We start from the raw sequence: 20,410 nt of genomic DNA, 5'->3' as shown, positions 1-20,410 counted from the left end.
CCAGATGGCACTTTTGTGTTAGAAAGTAAAGATACATGTAGATTTTAAGTATTTTTCTTTTTAGAGAAAGGATTTGCAGAAAATATTGTAAAATCTCTTCTCCTCTGTCTTCTCCTCCCCTCCTTTCCTTTACCTTAAAAATGGGAACTGGAAAACGAAAGGTTTACAAGCAGAAACATATACAATTACATCAAGGAGATGCTTTACGATGCTCTTGTCAGGTTTTGCACAAGCTTTTCACATGTGTAGCTTTAGCACTTTTCTGCCCAGAAGGCTGATTTAAAATGGGAAAGAAGAGGGAAGGATTCTGCCAGCTCTGGCAGTAGTGAGCACAGTACAGCTTTTCCATGGCTTTTGCTGACAAAGGATTGTGCATGGCCTATATTTTACCAATTTTTATAATTTGGAAGGAAGCAATTTAGCTTGCTCTGTCATCTTACCTATCCCCCGGGCTCCTTTCCAATGTTGCCCTCCAGACCAGGGCCATTCCCTGCCCCATTCCCTTTTCCTCGCAGAGTTGGCTTCCTCCCTTGCAGGGGCAGTCTCCTGTTTCCCCCCCCATCTCCTCCCCAGCCATGACTACTTTTGGACATGGAAAAGCGCTAGTCCATATTATGAGCATTTTCATGCCTGCGACTTGTTTGATGGCTAGCTTGACAGATTGCTAAACCAACCACTACAAATATCTACCTACTCTTGCCCATCCCCATCTCATCCCACATAAAGAAGAGCTGTTGCTTGTTTGCCCCACTGGTAGGTGACACTTTGTGTGTGTGTGTGGGGAAATGTTGGTGGGTAGCTATCACTTTTCTTTACTTGTCCCACATTAAGCAGGAAGGACAGCTCCACTCCCCAGCCTCATGATGGAGGTTGCATAGGAACCATCAATAAGGGCAATGCAATTTATACCATCATATTTTTCCACTGGTTGACACATTGGAGAGCAGCCCTTTAATATGGCCAACTAGTTGCATACAATATTGAAGCGTGCAATGCCATTTTAAGAGACCATGGGTTTAGACGTGGAGAAACATAAAATAAAAAAGAGGAGGAACTGGACAAATAAACCTTTTGACGTCTCCAGTGTCAGACTGCTTTCAAGGTGATTCTGAAACTTGGGGCAAGAAAAACAGTGGCATCATTCATTCCTTGGCCAAGGATCAGCCACAAAAACTACTTCGGAAAAAGGTGCGGGCTGAGTTGTCATATTGCTGGACAACTGCATGTCCCTTTAAAAGTTTTTCATTGTGCAACTTCTTGCTTAATTCTCAGATGCTTCCACTGGTAACCTTCCCATATTTTCCCCCACACAGTTTCTTTTGATAAAAATGAGAGTGTGAAGGGTAGAATAGCTAGAAACCCATCTGAAAAACTGCTTAAAAGCTAATTTTTAGGAATACTTATTTTATCAAATAAAATATGATGAGAATCAGGTCTAAATAAATGCTAGAGAAAAGACACTATTCATAAGCAGCTTCATGTAACTCAAGTCAAATCTAGCCAAGCCAAAACAAAGGAATGTACATTCTGGAATGTGGTTGGATGTTAATCCTCCCCTAAAACCCCTAGATATCAATCTAGACATCATGGTTGTGTCTGTACAAGGTACCTATTTTAATTTTAATTTAATCCAGGGGAACAGCATATGTGAAGAATATGGTTCATGGTAAATTGGATATATTTCTGCTGCTAAAAAATAAATAAATCTGAACATTAAATGTGATAAGAATTAACCTATTCTAGTTTCAGCTTTATTTCTGTATTCTTTATTTCAGCTTTAAATTGCATGCAGCATTTGTTAAATTAGAAATGAATAAATGAACTTGATCATCAAATTAGATTTATTTTGGTTTGTTTTAGACAAATATACCTTTTTGCTTTCTATCATCAATTTTATCCACTAATCTTTCAAGCAATCCACTCATTTAAGTTCACCTTGAGAACACTTCATTGTTGAATTAGACTTATAATTCAGATGGCTGCAAACTGCATTCATATAACTTTTTAAAGAGTCTATTTATGGATATGCATGTGGTGGCTCAGTGGCTAAGATGCTGAATTTGTCGATCAGAAAGGTCGGCAGTTTGGCAGTTTGAATCCCTAGCGCCGTGTAATGGAGTGTGCTCCCATTACTTGTCCCAGCTTCTGCCAACCTAGCAGTTTGAAAGCATATAAAAATGCAAGTAGAAAAAAAGGAACCACCTTTGGTGAGAAAGTAACAGTGTTCTATGCGCCTTCGGCATTTAGTCATGCCGGCCATATGACCACAGAGACATCTTTGGATAATACTGGCTCTTCGGCTTTGAAAAGGAGATGAGCACTGCCTCCTAGAGTCGGGAACGATTAGCACATATGTGCAAGGGGAACTTTTACCTTTTTACCTTTACATTATTATTTATAAAAACAGGCATAATTATGCTATGTGTAAAAATATTAAATATAGAAAGTTGAAGAGAGGCATTGCTTGCATATATAGGAATACAAAAGAAAAAAAATAAGGGAGATAATTCAGTAAAGTAGTACTTCTTAAAACATTTTAGATGTGGATTTGGCAATAGAAAAAGTAAAACATGCTCGCAGATAGAGAGGAAGAAAAGAAGGATGGGGGGGGGGGGAGAATAACCATGTTTTGATCCTGAACTCAAGAAGGAGGTTGTCATTTGAAGAAAGTAGGACACAGAAAGAAAAGAAAGGTTGAGAATTGAGACACTGGAGAAGGGCATATTATATTTATACATAATTACATGTTTATCTCCTCTCGCATTTCTTTTCTTTTTGATTGGATTTCAGGCACCGGCTTTTCAACCAGTGTACAATATCCATCAAACCACGTTGAGGTTAAAAACATTATTCATCAACTAAACTCTACAATTATGGGGTTGGTCTTTGTCTGAAAAGGGAATAACCTTTCATACAGGCCCCATAATGTCAAGAATGTGGCTATGTGTAACTTAATATTTCCTTAGAATCTATTCACATGTCTAATGAATGAGGAATCAAGAAAGTCCATTTTGGCATTACGGGAAAGCTCACTCTGATACTCATAGCACTCACAATACTGAATTAGAAGCAGGGCTTCTTCTAACCCTTTTGGCTGAGCAACCAACTTCAGTGTTTCAGGAGTGAAGAATAAGACAGAATCGGAGAGGGTTATATGGTGGGTATGGCCACAAAAATCCATCAGGAAAAAGAAGTTTCTGCACCACAGAACAGAGGTGGTATTCAGCAGGTTCTGACCAGTTCTGGAGAACAGGTAGTGGATATTTTGAGTAGTTCGGAGAACTGGTAAATACCACCTCTGACTGGCCCCGCCTTCATCTATTCTCTGCCTCCCCAGGCCCAGCTGATTGGGAGGAAATGGAGATTTCGCAGTAACCTTCCCCTGGAGTGGGGAAGGGATGTAGATTTTACAGTATCCTCCTCTGCCCCGCCCACCAAGCCATGCCACACCCACCAAGCCACGCCCACAGAATGGGTAGTAAAAAAAATTGAATCCCACCACTGCCACAGAAGTTAGTGATTGCCTTTCCTATTTCAAGATCACTAGGAACTTTGCATTACATGATAACAAAAGCTTCACCACAGAGGCCTTTTGGCATACTTTCATTTATGCAGTATCTAGGAATGCAATTATTAAAATGCATAGAAAAATAGAAAAGTTTTATAGGTATGTTCAACAAACCTGTGAAGGGCAAAAAGAAAAAGAGAAAAGAGACTCACTTGTTTCGGAAGGAATCCATAGAAACTAGCACTTCATCAATTTCTGAGTCCAGCTGTTCTTTTTCCGCATCTATAGATCGCATTTCGAGATTCAGTTTATTCATGTACCGGTCATAGAGAAGCTTGATGTCGAAATCAGAAAGGGAATTGTCTTGTTCTTTCAAAAAGTTCCATCTTGTGGCCAGAACTTGGTTGTGTTGTTCCAGACTTTGCACCTGTGTATTATGAATAGGTGGAGAAGACTATAAGGATCTTCTTCATTCAGCTGCTGCCACAACATAAACATTGCCATATTGAAAGGATAAGAGAATATTTTGCCCTCTCCCCAAAATTATCTGTGAATAAGTACCCTGTTTCCCTGAAAATAAGACCTCCCCAGATAATAAACCCAATTGGACTTTTGAGTGCATACGCTAAATTAAGCCCTCCCCCCAAAATAATCCCTCCCCTAAAATATTGAAAAGCATGCACAGCCGGTCCCTGCCATTTCCTGGGGGGGGAACATGCCCCACATGCCACGCATGCACCTGCTATCCACATGGAATGGCCTCGCAGAGGCTGCTTCCTCAAACCCTAGCTATTGTGCCCCTTCTCTTAGTGGCAGCCGCAAAAAGAACGGCAGGCCCAACAATGCTACAGCTGGCAAGAATGTGCCAGAAACAAAGACAGAACTTCCGGCGCTCTCTGTATCAGCTGATCTGCGGGCTGTGGGTTGAGGTTAAGCGGCCTCCTGCACCTCAAAAATAGTAAGACCTCCCTGAAAATAAGGCCAAGCGCTTATTTCGGGGGTCAAAAGAAAATAAGACTCTGTTTTATTTTCAGAGAAATAAATTGGGGGGGGGGGAGCAACCTGATTGTAATCAGCTAAAAAGCCCACATGCTTTTGAATGTGGCTACTGCTTGGGAGGGGTTGTTTTGTCTAGAACAGTGTTTCTCAACCTTGATGACTTTAAGTCCTGTGGACTTCAACTCCCAGAATTCCCCAGCCAGCTATGCTGGCTGGGGGATTCTGGGAATTGAAGTCCATAGGACTTAAAGTCACCAAGGTTGAGAAACACTGGTCTAGAATGTAACCCTTTGCACAATGTCTAGACAATTCTTTCCCTTCTTTTTTGTTATTCCTATTAGAAGGAAGGAATTTTCTTTTTTTAGTTTATGAAAGAGAGTGGTTGGTATGTGCAGATGAGGATCAGTTAATTTGGGAAATAGGGTTCCTCATTTTATAAGCAAATATTTTTAATTGACAGTTATTAATTAAATTAATATGCATTTATATTTCTGGCCTGGCCCAGCCCTTTCTAGTGAGTGTGGCTTCTGCTGGGTCTATATATCCATTTATTCACACACCCACACAAACGTGAGTCACATGTACACATATATTAGACAAGATGTGGGATGGGGGGGGGTGGAGAATCTTCAGGATTAGTTTCGGCCAGAGGCATCTGCAGTATCAGATACATTAATCAAAATGAAAAGCAGCAACATTAGGTGATAAACATTCTGCTCCTTTCATAGGTGTGCACCACAACAAGACATTAATTTCATCATCTTCCCTCTACCAATCCCCTTGCAGATTTTTCTAGTTTCAGCTTTTGGCAACCATCATTTGTGGATGTGAAAAAGCTGGACATTATACAGGATGTTTTTTTGGTTTTTTTTGCTGTGATAATAACTATTTTCTGTTTATTCTTCCTTTTGGGACCATCTTGTATTCAAGATTATCTTCCTTTTGGATAAGTGGAGTAGCATCTCAAATATGCATGTTAAATTTTCCCTTCCCCATAGCATTGCAACTAATTATTATTTATTTATTTAAATTAGTTAATTAATTTAAAACATTTATATAACTGCTCATCTTCCAGACAACTCTGGGCTGCTTCCAATGAAATCTAATTATTATGACAACATAAATCAATTCCCACACTTTTAGTATCAACTTTCTAAAAGCAATGTTCTTTGATAGATGGGTTTCTCTATAAACTAAACAGTTCCTTTTTGTACATAATTATTGATTCTGTTCACCTAACGATGTGCTAACAACCATTTTTTTAAAAAAATGCAAACTTTAAAAGGCCAATGGCTATTACAATGTGGGTCTTTAAAAAGCAGTTTGATAGAGAAGATAATGTGATTCTGATTGACTTCAAGAAGCATCCTTAGCCTGAATCTCATAAGATGGAGAAGAGCCTAAGGCTGGGAAAGACTGAGGGCAAAAGAAGAAGGGGACAACAGAGAATGAGATGGCTGGATGGAGTAACCGAATCAGTAGGCGTGAGCTTAAGTGGACTCCAGAGGATGGTAGAGGGCAGGAAGGCCTGGATGAATGTTGTCCATGGGAATGTAATGGGTTGGACACGACTTTGCAACTAATAACAACATAAGGTGGATAGTATGAATCTAAGATTTTATACCTTGGTTGTCTGGTGGATTATTTTAGGCTACTTTATGTGACAATCTCAACAAGGTGCAGCACCTGGCTAATTTTATTTGGCTTGCGAGGCCAAGCAACTTCAGATTTTAATTAGTACAGGTAGTCCTCGATTTATGGTAGTTCATTTAGTGAACATTCAAAGTTACAATGACGCTGAAAAAAGTGACTACTTATTACTACTTTTCACATGATCATTGAATCATCCAATGGTCACGTGATCAAAATTCAGCTTGACAACTGACTCATATTTATGAGGGTTGCAGTGTCCCGGGATCATGTGATCACCTTTTGCGACCTTCTGGCAAACAAAATAAACGGGGAAACCAGATTCACTTAACAACCGTGTTACTAACTTAACAACTGCAGTGATTCACTTAACAACTGTGGCAAGAAAGGTCATAAAATGGGGGCACAACTCACTTAACAAATGTCTCGCTTAGCAACATAAAGTTTGGGCTCCATTTTGGTCATAAGTTGAGGACTACCTGTATGGACAAAGAAATAACAGGGCCGTAGACAAGAGTGGGGAAATTTTAGAAGTATCTGAAAAGAAGGCCAGGGCACATCATTTATCTACTGTGGCTAAGAAAACTGCACACTTGTTTCCATGTGATCTCTAGACAGTAAGCTTGATTCCTAAGCATCTTTCCCTTTACACTTGCCAGAAATTGTGAAACTGCAGAACAACATCTGTCACTTAAGGAGTCCACTGAATTGTCTCCTTATAAGGGCAGGAGCAGCATCAATATGGCATATTTCCTTAATACGTCCTACTTGCTTAGCATACTTTTAAGAAGGGAATCGGAAAAAGACAGGGAAAGAGAAAACATATGCACACACACACAAAATCTATCTAGGTTGCAGGTTTACAGGGCAATCCAATCCACACTTACTTGCAGATCAGAACTGATACAACTGGTGTAATCAAGCATCTTTCTCTCTCCACCCTTCCACAGAGGTTTAATCTATTCTTCATGAAACAGCCGTCATCTGTTTTTGTTTTGGTTGTTTTTGTGCGTGCGCGCATGTGTATACAGGTAATATTTTTAGCCTTCTGATTTGTTTGCAGAGTAAATACTATGTCACCACATAAAAACTTTATGAGGGAGCCCTGAATGTTGATTTATCATAACACTGATTACATTCCCTTGAAGAGTTCCTGCTTGTAGGTTACTGCTATATCACATTTACGCACTGCTGTTACATCTCAAGAGCATTTATTTATATCTACAGTACTCCCATGATTTCTCCAACTTAACCCTACCCCCTCCATATAGTTGCCTCCCAGTCATCTTACCCAGGGGTGGGATTCAGCCAGTTTGCACCTATTTGGGAGAACCGGTTGTTAACTTTCTAAGCAGTTTGGAGAACTGGTTATTGGAAGAAATCTCATTTTGGTTTTTTTTCACTGTATAGGGCTAATCCTGTAAGGAAGGCAGGAAGGAAACATTCTGGTGTTGTTTCTAGCCTAATCTTTATTGCCCTACTTACAGAAACTGCCTCTCAGGTTAACCATTATTACATTGTAACAGCTAAGGCGAAGCGCCCATCGATGTGAGTGAGGTTGAGTTGGCCACGCCCACCTAGTCACATGACTACCAAGCCCTGCCTACCCAGCTGGTCATTAAGGAAGAGAACCGGTTGTTAAATTATTTGAATGCCACCAATGGTCTTACCTAGCTCTCTCTCTCTCTTTTAACAGAGCATCAGACAAATGATACGGTTGAAAAGCTGGGTAGCACATTATTCTACTTTTGTGGAGAAAGGTGACATTATATTTGTTAAATCCTACTGGCTAGCATGAACAACTCTTGATGCATCCCCATTCTCTGCAAATGCTAGCATAGTTCAGAAAACCTGAAATACAGCTTGAAAATGTCCTGCTTCATATGGAAACACAATGCAGAAACTTAAGAAATTGAAGCTTGGAAATCTGAAACCTAATGGCAGAACTACAGAAAGTGCAAAAATAAGGTGATCATTATGAAGATGTTGATTCAATAATTAGTATGTGGACAAAATTAGTTCATACTTAAATTTGCTCTTTCACTGGTTTTTAAACAAAATGATTAATATCGATCAGTTGTTCAGAATGCCTTTGTTCCCCTGCCTATATTGTTTTATCACTCTGCACTCATATCTCTTCTGGTCAATGGTAAGTTAGGGCAGAAACGTATCTTGGCAGTGATATTCTAGGATTATGCTTCTTGTTCTGATACTGCCATTTAAATAAATGAAAATACAGTATGTCATATTATAGTATCTGCTATTATAAATTGCTATCTGCAGCAGGGTAAAACACGGCTTAAAAAAGAAAGAAAGCTATGATGCTTATATTCACAGAAGTCCCCCAGAGATAACACATTCCTCCTTACAATGATCATTGTAATAACCTAGAGATCAGATGACAGGTTTGATATACTTGAAAAGGAGCTAAGAGAGAAAGTAGATAAATAAACTAAAGCAAATCAACTCCAACTGTGCCTAAGAAAACAAATCATATGCTATCATCCCTGTTCCTCAAGAAGGATTCATTGTTGAAATTAAAACAGATAACAATGGGAGAGGCGAAACAGAGATGATAACTTTCTTATTCTAATTATGTGTTTTGTAATTTCATTAAAGATTTAAATTAAAAAAGCAACAGCACCAAACTTTTAAAATAGTGATAACTAAGGAGGCATCCAAATAAGACAGGTATTGCCAGAATAATTCATTTAAGATAAATATACCGATAAATGGAAATTTCACACAACCCTTGAAAAAGCTATACTAAAACACAACTTACTTGTAGAAAATGGTGTCTTTATATCTACATCACTTGTCTCAAATATATAACTCAATAAATAAGTAGCTTTCTGGTATGGTATTTTTTGGGATGAAGAGAATCAAAATGGGATTAACAGACATGGGCTGAAGAAGCTTCTGGATGAGAAGCAAAACGTCTTCAAAGAAAAACCCCAAAGTCCCATTGCCTCTTGAAAAAAAATCAACTATGGGATAACTATGACCCTTATGTTCTCCATCATTTTCAGTCTCAGGATCATAAAGATATGATCCATCACTTTTCTTCCTGATTTTCATGAAGCTGGACTCAAACTATGAATTCTAAAAGTGAAGGACAGATCCTTTCACAAAGCTTTTCCTAACCAAAATGTCATTCACAATTGTTGAATTCAGTTTCATGAACCTTTGACTAGGACACAGTCATAGTAATTGAGGTTCCAACCATGTTAACTGGAGGGTTACAGGAGATGAACTATCTGGAGGGCACTAAGTTGGGGTAATATTCATTACATATTCTCCCATTTGTCTATTAATGATTGATTTGAGCATCTTTCTCAATAACTGCAGATGTAACTCCCATGATGGAAGCTGTGCCAACTCTCCAAACGCAATGGTTTCAATAGATGTGAGTAGCATCTTAGTAAAGAGAGTAATACTGAAAGTTGATTTTTGCGCTAATGACCTCAGTGAATGAGGGGATATTTTGATTTCCATCCTTGTGGGAGACATTGGCTCAAAAGCCTATATAGAAGCCTCAAATATCATTCTCTTGGTGAGGAGCTTCACCATACCCCTTGAAACATCTCTGCCAGAATCCCAAAGGTGCTTTTTAAGGAAGCAACTGGACTTTGTTTTTTTCTTCAAAGACGTTTCACTTCTCATCCAAGAAGCTTCTTCTTCAGCTCTGACTGGATGGTGAGGAATGGAAGGATTTATACTCCTTGTAGACAACTGGACATTTGCATTCTTTTAGTGAGTGATTAAGGCCATCTGAAACATCTTCAAGGAAAAAACAGAAAGTCCAATTGCCTCTTGAAAAATCACCTTTGGGACAACCTTGACCTGAATGACTGAGAATCTCCACAGAAATATTTGTCAGCTTTCAAACTTGAAATATACATGTGGAAATATCATGCAGTAGGGAAGTGGGAGATATCAGAAATATGATAAAGAATCAATCTCTTGTCACTTTAAATGTTTTTCTTTGTTTTTCTTAACTATTCCTACTTAGAAAATTATAGACTAGAAAAAATTCAGGAAACCAAAAATAGATACTAAAGCTAAAAATATTTACTAGTAAAAGCCAGTCATTTGTGGCAACAAGCCATACATTGATACGAGCATTGTTGCATCCTTTTATCAGAAATACCTGATAATTGTGATCATAAGTAAACTATACCTCACATTCCAATGCAGCTGGATGTTATAGCTGAATAAGGGTAAAATGTTATCTTTGTTTAGCTACCACAATTGGGACTGGCAACTCAGTCATTAAGTGAAGTGATCCCTAGGTTAAACTGCAACTGTACTTATGATTTTACTTTGAGTTTCCTTTATTTTACAGGTTTGTGAAGAAATATGATATTTGATCACAAAGTTAGTATTTGATAATCATACTTGTGAATAGTTGCTAAATGATGACTATCTGTACTGAGTTTGTAAGTAGCTAATACACCACAATCTGTGCCTTGATCCACATGATGTCAAGAAGCAAACTGCTAGAGTGTAGGTAAAAGGAAGAAAAAAACTTTCATTCCATGAATCTCAACTTTTTAGAGAAGAGAATGGATTGCAAATAAATATTTCTTACTAATGAGCTACAGGATCATAGCTAATTGACTCCAAAACATAAACTCTATAATTATTGAACAAAGGAAAAAGGTATAAGTCAATATATATTTCTTCACATGATAGAGGACAATCATCTACAATGAACTTTGCATAATAGCACAGCCCAACTGATTCTCACAGATATTCTTTGCTCACAGATGACATAATATTTCGTTACCCATGGATTCCTGCTGTTATTCTTTCATTTTATCACAGATAATCTCTAAGGAAGAAAAGCTAAAATAGCTGCTCAGTGTCTTTTGAGTTTTCCATTTAAACCATCCTACACCTTACTTACTTGGGTTTTGTGCCAAAGTTTGGATTAGGTTTTTGTGTTTGCTTTTTTAAAAAAAGACTCTCTCCTACAAATGTCACAATAGAGATATGAAGATTGTAGTCGCATGCCCCAAATACAAATAAATAACAAGAATTACTCTCACAGTCGATTATGTTGTCAAAGATTTCATGAAAAGGCAGAAAGACTTGTCTCCTTCCAAGCTTTTCACAACTGCTGGAGGGTTTGGGAGAGGTAGAATTTTCTCTGACTCACACTTGTTTGATAAAATGAAGAAACATCTAGAGAGACCAGTTGGTGGTGGTTGTTTTTTTTTGTGTGTGTGTGATTTCCAACCTCTGTGCAAATGAAAGAAACCCTAGCTCTCACAGAAGTCACTTACACATATGTGACCATGAGGGGATAGTGCTGAGGAATTGATAACCAGAGCAAACAGAAATATAGAAAGCCAGTGTTATATTTGTAGACCTCTTTTGAAGAGATCTTCTGCCATTATCATGCTATAGCCTATTTTTGTTAAAACTTCATAAACTTTCATTACTGTAGATTCAGATTAAGTAGAATCTTTGAGTAAAGAGTCATGGAACTAGAGAATGAATGAGTTGGAAGGGTTTATAACTCTCTACTCCACTTCCCTGTACAGTGCAGAAGTCTATTAGTAACAGTAACAGAGTTGGAAGGGACCTTGGAGGTCATCTAGTCCAACCCCCTCACGCAGGAGACCTATACTAGGGATTTGAACCGCCGAACTGTCAACCTTTCAGCTGATCCCTGATTGATGGCCATCAAGCACTTGTCTCATACCATCCAGAAAGGAGAGCATACTGCTGTTCCAAGCAGACTGTTCCTCTGTTAACTGCACCTACTCATACGGAATGCCTCTTAATCTCTAGCATAAACTTTCTTTTAATTTCAGCTCATTGGTCATTGTCCTACTCTTTCAACAGAAAACAGGTCTGTCCCTTTAACAGCTGTTATTGGTAGATGCTCATAGTGTCTGCTCTTTCTCCTTTGCACACCAAACACAGCCAACTCTTTTAACTATACTTCACAGGGCTTCATTTCCAGACCTGCTATCATCTATGTAACTTTTCTCTGAACCTGTTCTAAATGCTGTTGGTTTTGTCCCTTTATAAAAGTGATGCCTTTGGCTGGACCAGATATTCCAGATGCAGTTCAGCCAAAGCCGAATACAATGGAAATATTACGACTCCATTTTTACAGAGTTGAGCTATCAGTTTGTATTCATTCCTCTTTAATTAATTTTCAATGTGTTTCCATTTCTTAAGTATCTTCTTTTCTCTTCCCAGTTTGTCACCATTATTGGTATTCATCTCTATAATCCTGTTAAAGCTCCCCCCCCCATTTCTCTTTCTCACAAAGATGATTTGTGACAATACATTCACTATTTTTTTTCCCAAGTCTTCCTTCCATCTTCTTCTCTATTATTTAGGATTTCAAATTGTGGTATAAATAATCCTCATAATTTGTAGTTCAAGCAAGACATCTTTCAACTTCCCCTTGTCTAGTTTTCTTCAACATGGCGTGGTCACTTTTCCTGAAGGTGCCTGACATTTTCTTTTATTAGCCAGTTCCTGTCTGTGGATTAAGATTAGATCCAAGATAACTGATCTCTTTGTTTACTATCTGAAAATTACAGTTGTCAGATAGAAATTAGAAGTCTAAGGGACCCCATTCTTTGTTAGTTTCCCAGAAGATATTTGGATCATTGAAGTCTCCCACTATCTCTCCATTCTTCTAAACACATTTATTCCCATCTTTATGAGATACAGTCCCTTCCTAAGCATCTCTTACACTGGTGTTTGTAGCAGGACATCCATGTTTACTCTATGGTGGCAAAAAAACAGAAAGTGTCTATATTTTTCCAGTGGAAAGTTTTGATTTAGTTGATCTTTGTGAAAGATCTGGAAATAATGTTGTATGGTGTCTTCTGTAAATTTTAGTGCAAACCCCTTCATAGATTAATGGCTTTAGTTCAAAGTGCCATGATAATGTGCTTGCTAACCCATGTTTAGGGTATTATCTCTTTAAAGGGCATCTGTTTCCCTTTATCTGTGACAAAGGAGTCAGCCCCCTCCTTTGGTCTCCTCTTCCTAAGCATAATTATCACTATTAGTTCACACTTTATGTTTGTTTGAACCTATGGGGATATTTTTGAGAAATTCCTTCCTGTATCCTTTATTATATACAATCTGGAGACTTTGAATAAGAATAATTACCCTGCTGGGCAATTACCTTTGCAGAACCATAGGAAAAATATCTTTTCCCAAACAAGAGGCTTCCAGATGAGGCATCTATTGTAAAACTCCACTGGCTCACTGACAAAATTTATAGATGCTTAAGAGGCCATCATTTTCTTTTAGGAATAAATCTGCAAAGGCCAAAAAAAAAAAAAGAAGTACGCTTATGCATACTTTTGATTTTGATTGGCAATGCCATAAGCCATGCACTTGAAAGACCATAATTTGGAAGAATTTGAGATACCTCCAAGAGCTACAGGTATATGAGTAATTAAAAAGAGAAGCAGACATCTTAAAAGCCTATAGCTCCAACTGAATTGAATTGTCTGAGCAGAAAGACACGCTCACCGAACTGGTTGTTAAACTAGCAGGATCCCACCACTGCTTCCATTCAATACTTATTGCACAAGAAATTATATGAATTGACTTCTAGAGAGAAAGATAGAATGATTAGAAAAATGATAAGCACAATTACATCATATCACCTAGTCCTATGGCTGCTGGAAAGATACAGGATTTAAATAATTAACTGTTATCTTGGTTCTAGGTTTAAGCCCAGTCCTCTATTTCTTATTAGATCAATTTTTTTTAAAGAACTTTTTTTGCTACTCCTAGTGACTACTTTCCATGCAGACATTTCTGTTGAGGAATATTGGTATATCTGTTAAGCAAACACATATGTTTCAGGGGATTTGGGGGAAGGTTGTAGAAATTGATGGCCAGGCCTGCTGTCCCTTCTGTCCTTCAGAAATGGGGGAAATAATCTACACATTCCCTTGTGACTTTAAATCCAAGGCAATATTTGTAGTAGTTGTTAAATGGTTCTTTTAAAGGAAATAATTCATTATTATGTGTCACCATTGAGAAAACATTAATTTTCCATAGAAACTATTTAAAAAAATTCCACATTGTGCTGCCATAACAAATTGGCTCCTAATGTGTTTTTCATTCAGGCAGAGAATGCACCGCACTTAAAATATGTACAGGTAGGTTTCTTAAATGCTTCTTAGCATTTCCAAAGCTCAACATCAGGCCTCATTCCAAAGCACTGGAAGTCATGCCTGCTTATTTATCTATGCTCTAAACACAAGAATAGTGTTCATGTACCTGAGAAACAAATGGAGCTTCTTAGCATTAAACTACATAGATATCGTTCTGAGCTGTGTGTGAATGTACATATTTTGTATGTGTGAGTTTTGAAGACTGGCATTTCCAGCCTATGTTAGTGAAGCAATACTTTAGATTAACATCTGTTTGTAGAGCATGAGGGCTTTGCAGTAACCTGCCTTGAAGAGCCAAAACTATTTTTCTTTGAAAACAATCTTCTATGTTCATTGTTCACTACATAAACAACTTTCCAGTAAGAGAGAGAAGAGAGCGAAAGAAATAAAGAAAAACCCTAAGCTCACTGCAGCTTCATTCCTCCCACCCCACCCCCCAATTTCTAAAGGCTAATAATTCTGTAAAACTTTAATGCCGTTTTGGATGATAGGCTCACTTAAACTGATGAACAAAATAGGTTCTTCAATTAAGTCTTTGCAAGCCAGATGAGGCCCTGTTATAATCTTACTAATATACTTCTGTTTCATCAGTTTTATTTTAGACACTGGAATCGGTAAGGAACAAGGTAAAATCTGGCATGAATCCTCTGAGCTCATAACATTCCATCTCTGCCCTCATAAATTACCAATAAATCATTATTGTTTTTCTTTTTAAATGTAGCAGAGATATAAACTTGCTGCTTCGTGAAGACATGGTTGCTTCCCGAGAAGTAGCATCACTCCCACCAATGACCAAGCTTTATAGCCATTGCACTTATTACATCTCAAGAGGTACCCTACAGTGGGCGGGGACAAGATCTCGGACAAGGTAGACAGTTTGGGAGATTTTAAAATAGGTCCTTAATCTTGCAGAAGGCAAATATTTTGACCCTTAATATCCCAATATCCAAAAATAAAAACATGCACATATGACCATTCAAAAAGTTGAAAATTTTAGCCTTGCCTATTTTAGAGGGTCTTGGAAAAGTTGTTGGCAAACTACATTTTGTATGCCAGTACTGTAGGAAATGATATGAAAGACTAAGACAATAGTATTTTGAAAAGCTCAACTCCTGCCAATTTTGTTTGTTGTTGTTAGTTGCAAAGTCATGTCCGACCCATCATGACCCCATGGACAACGTTCCTCCAGACCTTCCTGTCCTCTACCATCCTCTGGAGTCAATTTAAGCTCACACCGACTGCTTTGGTGACTCCATCCAGCCACCCCATTCTCTGTCATCCCCTTCTTCTTTTGCCCTCAATCGTTCCCAGCATTAGGCTCTTCTCCCATGAGTATTTTTGTTTAAAGGCCTCTAAAGCCTTACTCAGCCCACACTTTTAACATTTGAAAGGCCTGTTTCTACTACCTAAACTTGCCCATTAAGAATGATTAAGGGGGATTTCTCCACTTCTTGCCACCTTTTGACATGGACAATAGGGCTTTACTTGAGGTGGCTGTTACATCATAGAACTGTTTGTAGGGGCTTCCACTACTTCCTTTTGTCACCACATTAAAGCATTTGGTTCTCCTTGCCTTAAACACCATCAGTTTGCTTTTATGAGTAGGAATTCTCCTTTTAACAGGATTATTTTACTATTGCCTTTATTTAATCTGAAATCCATTGTTTGTTTTTATGATTGTATTTTTCATTTCCGTTTGATTTTGCAAAATTGCAGAATACACACATCAGAAAAATAACAATAGGGAATTTTGGACTGTAGCCATCAGTGGGCAGGTAGGCATTTTTTTTAATGGTCTGCCCTGCTTCTACCTCAAAAATAATCCCCTTCTTGTAGAAAACTAGAGCATCTAGGAATGAACTTTCCTAAAATGATGTGATGTATTAGGTATGAGAACTTTTGAATTAAGGATGGGTTTAGGAACAGGACAGCTCTCCCCAGTCTGGTACGGCATGTTCTAGAATGCTATTATTATTGTAAATCATCTTATTTATTTGGAGTCTTTCCACAATCAAGTGTAATGTTATTCTGTATGTCATGCATCTTCCTCATCAGCAGTTTATAATAAGGAAACCCATTTAACTTTCATACAGCGCTGTTCAATGGAATGATGCTACACCAGGATTTAAATATAAGTTGCACCCCTGCTATTTTCAAATAGTATAAAGTTAGATCCAGCAATGTTTTCATAAGCCCTAGGCCAAAACAAGGCCAGCTGTGGTGCAAATAATTAGAAATATGAAAGGAAACCAGTTGATTCCCAGTAACATGGCAGCTATCTGCCTTAACCCTTTCAAATTAGGATTTATCTAAATGCATAAAAGTTGCATCCTTACGGGCTAGTATCAGAACTGTGATGCTGTAGTACTGTGTTAGCATTTTCAACAAGCTAAATTTCTCAGAATTCATTGGAGAAGTCATGACAGCTTATTTGGTAAAATAAAACATCTTAAATTGATATTGTGCTCAGACAGTAGCTACTCAGAGACCGGATAGCCTCAGTGTCAGTAGTGAAAATAAAAACCAAGGAAAATAATTTTTCTTCTTGTCTCCATTTTGAATATATCAGTTCCAATTTGATTGTAAGCATGAAGTTTCATTATACCTCTCTTCTATACAGTTCAGGTAGAGGAACATATGTTCAATCTTTAAAAATATCAGACACTTGCAAGATTATGCTTATTTTCATAAACCTCGGTTAATATTTTCAGAGTACTGTAAATGTTTTCAGTTCTTTGAGCTGCCAACCACATTTTTAAAAAAAATTCAATGAATGAAAGGCTAATCTCTCCATCTCTTCATTCACATGCTTACAGGAGGTTTCCCATCAAAACCCAGACAATTACCTATCGGACGAAATATGACTCTGTTGCTAAGAAGCAGCCCATGTTCTTCTATTATATACTTTTTGGGCTTAATTAAATCTGGCCACTGACAATTTAGCTCCTCAAGTAGGAAATTAATCAGCAACATATTTATAGAAATACAATTCTGAATATCATCACCATCATTCTCAGCATCATCCCTACCATCATCCTCTTATGATGCTCTAGATGTCAGTTGAGTTAGCCTCCCATTTCTTCATGGCACATCATTTCAAGGCTACCCTCTGCTCAAGATAAGGAGCAACTTCATCTTACCTTCCCAATTAAGGCAGCAAATTGGTTATTGAGCATCTTGATATCTTCTTTCTCCTTGGTCTTTATCTCCTGGAGAGCTGGGTCAACATCCAGGTGGATTGGCTCCAAGAGATCTTGGTTGAAAGACACTCTTGGATATGTATAATAGTAGCCATGTCCTGTGAGGCTGGAGGAACTGAAGCTTTTCTTGCTGGCTTCTCCCATGGTAGGACTGCTGCAGGCCCCATCCCTTAAAGAATGAGGAGAATGCGAAGGAGAGCACTCTCTTTCCCAGCTATAAGAGGCTTTGGGAGAAGTAAGGGAGCTGGTACTGAAGTTCCCAGAATGACTTGTCATCCTTATGATGAGGGAAAGCAAAGAAGCACTAGGTCTGCTACGAGGGAGAGAAGTAGCAGGTTGGGGAACAGCAGCGTAGATTAATTCCTGTCTCTGCTGAGCTCAGTTTAGCTAATGAATTACAAACACCTGTTCTCCTAATGTTCATAAAGTCAGGAGGGTGTGACTGTTGATGTAATCCAGATCAACCTGTTGGCTTTGTCTCTCCCTCTTTCTCTTCCTCCTTTCCCTCCCGCCTTTTGTAGTTTTGTTTGTGAGGTGAACACATATGCCCAGACATTTGTAGGAAAAGAGGGAGGAAAAAACAACTCCAAATCAAAATTACCCCCTAGCTTCCTTCGACTTGCTTCCCGAGGAGAGGAGGTTAAGAGGTTTCCTCAGCTTTTAATGGCAAACAAGAGACTTGAACAGAGAGACACTATCTTGGCTGAACCTCAAGATCAGTCAAGAGCAGGAAGCCTTAGAGAGTTTAACATGTCAAAACATTCAGGCCCTGCTTTTTCTCCAATGACTGTACTGCTCATTTCTATTGTAAAATGCTAATTAAATATTTTGCATGCTCAGGTAGTTCAGTTTCCAGGCAGTTTGAATACTGAGACAGATTCCAGGCACTTTTCTGTCTGACTTGTCTAATCAAAGCCTCTTGATTAAGCTCCAAAATACACAAAATTATTTCTATCTATGCTTATAGGAAATGTGGGGATACTAATGTATTTAATCACATGGATTAAATTAGGCTGCAGTGAAAAGACACTTGAATAATTCAGTGTTCACAATTCCTAAGAACTGAAAAAAATCATATTTGCCAAAGAGTTGTTTACCTTAAGCTATCCCTCAGATTTACAAATGGAGTATATTTTTAAGGCAGTCTGACTTCATTAGAAAGATTACATATTTGTGGGTGGAGAAGGCTTAAAAAGTAAACAAAAGAGGAAGCATGATAGAACAAGTAAGCTTATTATTAAGAAAACATAGATCAAAAATAGAATTCATTCCCAAATTTGTCATACAAAGAACAGTTTTGTGTCACTCTTAGACAATGGTATTTGTACTCTTTGTTTTTCATTGGGTGTTGCATATTGCTAGTTAAATAAACTACAGACATTTCAGATGAAGTGCAAGTATTGTAATATACTCCCCAGAGATGTATTTTTTTTTAGTCTTTTATTTTAGACTTGGTCTCAGCTGCTCAAAAAAAGTGGTACCTCAAAAGAATGTTAGGGACTACACAATGCTATACAACTTTTTCAAAGGGAAAATGAAATCATTTCCATCTTGCGCTTGTGTGGCCAATGACATCATTGTGCCGCCTAGAGCACCCATGATTCCTAGAAAGATGTTTAAATCCAAATATGAACCTGATGCACCTTTATGCATGCAAAACAACCCACTGAAAGTAATCTGATTTAAATGTTTTAATTTTAACTGAATTTTGACCCTATTTAAAGATTAGACTTTTAATATACAAAGCCTCTGCTTTCTACATTGTACCAGAGGTGGGTTCCTACCAGTTCGCACCTATTCGGTAGAACCGGTTCGTCAAATCTACCGAACCGGTTAGAAGAGGTTCCACCAGTGGACCCGGAAAGCAGGCCACACCTACAGAAGAGGTTCCAAAATTTTTTGAAACCCACCACTGCATTGTACATTGTACATAGTGCATTGCCTTACATTTGTAATCATCATATAGTTCTCTGCCATTATTCCATCTTTTTTTCCTACCAGCATAGGATTGGTATTATATAGAAGTGTTTATCTGGAAGCATCTAAAGTGACCAGTCTTAAATTCAAATTAAGGTGTTCCAAAGTCAGCATGCCAATAAATCCTAAAGCCTGACTAGAAGTGGCTCAGAAGAGCAGGAAGAATAAATGAAAGGGTGTTCTTCCTGTGTTTTTCATTTAAATTGTCTCTCTATTGCACTTAATGGGAGTAAATTTAGACCAATTTCTGAGCTAATCTATTCTAGACTGATGTGACTGCTTCTGGAATCTTGAAAGTAATCTAGCCGGTTCCTGCCATTCCTTTTGGTATTTTCCGTAGTTGCGATTTCATTATCTTCTAAAAATCTAACTTTTAAAGATCATCTGTACTTCAAAGTCTCAAAGGTGCCTTTCCAAAAGGCAACTGACTTGTTTTTTTTTCCTTGAAAAATATTTTGCTTCTCATCTAAGAAGCTTCTTCAGTTCTGGATGAATGAGAATCTCCATAGACTTGTACCTCAAAGTATTTATTCTCCATCCAAAATGGAGAAGAAACATTAAACAATGGCCTCCATAAAACGAAAATTTCTTGAACATTCTTGAAGGGGGTAGTTGATTATATGGACAGTTAGTTATAGTTTATATGAGAAGTTAACCTGATTTCTATCTAGTCTTTTGTGCTTACATAATATGTAACTCTCTATTTAACTTTACTTAATTACTACGATATATATAGGAGAATATCTGCTAACCCTTATGAAGTGGCTAAAAGAATTTAAGGGGAAAACAACTATTAAATTCTTTGTTGAGGGTAGTGAAATGAAACCTCTTTCTTTGGATTAGTAGACATTAAAAATACTGGTTTAAAATCCACACAGGATGACATTAGTGAGCTTTTGAAAAAAAAT

At 37.9% G+C, this 20,410-nt stretch overlaps 1 protein-coding gene across 1 annotated transcript in view; it reads right to left on the bottom strand.

The window, feature by feature from the left end:
• KRT80 (keratin 80) overlaps positions 1 to 17,669 on the bottom strand; it is a 37,218-nt gene extending 19,549 nt beyond the window's left edge. The window contains exons 1-2 of the mRNA XM_032211443.1: positions 17,466 to 17,669; positions 3,721 to 3,935 (exon numbers count right to left, since the gene is read on the bottom strand). Of these exons, the coding sequence (XP_032067334.1) occupies positions 3,721 to 3,935; positions 17,466 to 17,669 (419 nt within the window). The remainder of the gene's footprint in view (positions 1 to 3,720; positions 3,936 to 17,465) is intronic.
• Between the last annotated feature and the right edge of the window lie 2,741 nt (positions 17,670 to 20,410).

The sequence above is a fragment of the Thamnophis elegans genome, chromosome 2 (genome assembly GCF_009769535.1).
Source record: "Thamnophis elegans isolate rThaEle1 chromosome 2, rThaEle1.pri, whole genome shotgun sequence".
NCBI lineage: Eukaryota > Metazoa > Chordata > Lepidosauria > Squamata > Colubridae > Thamnophis > Thamnophis elegans.
This window is presented reverse-complemented; position numbering and strand designations above follow the sequence as displayed.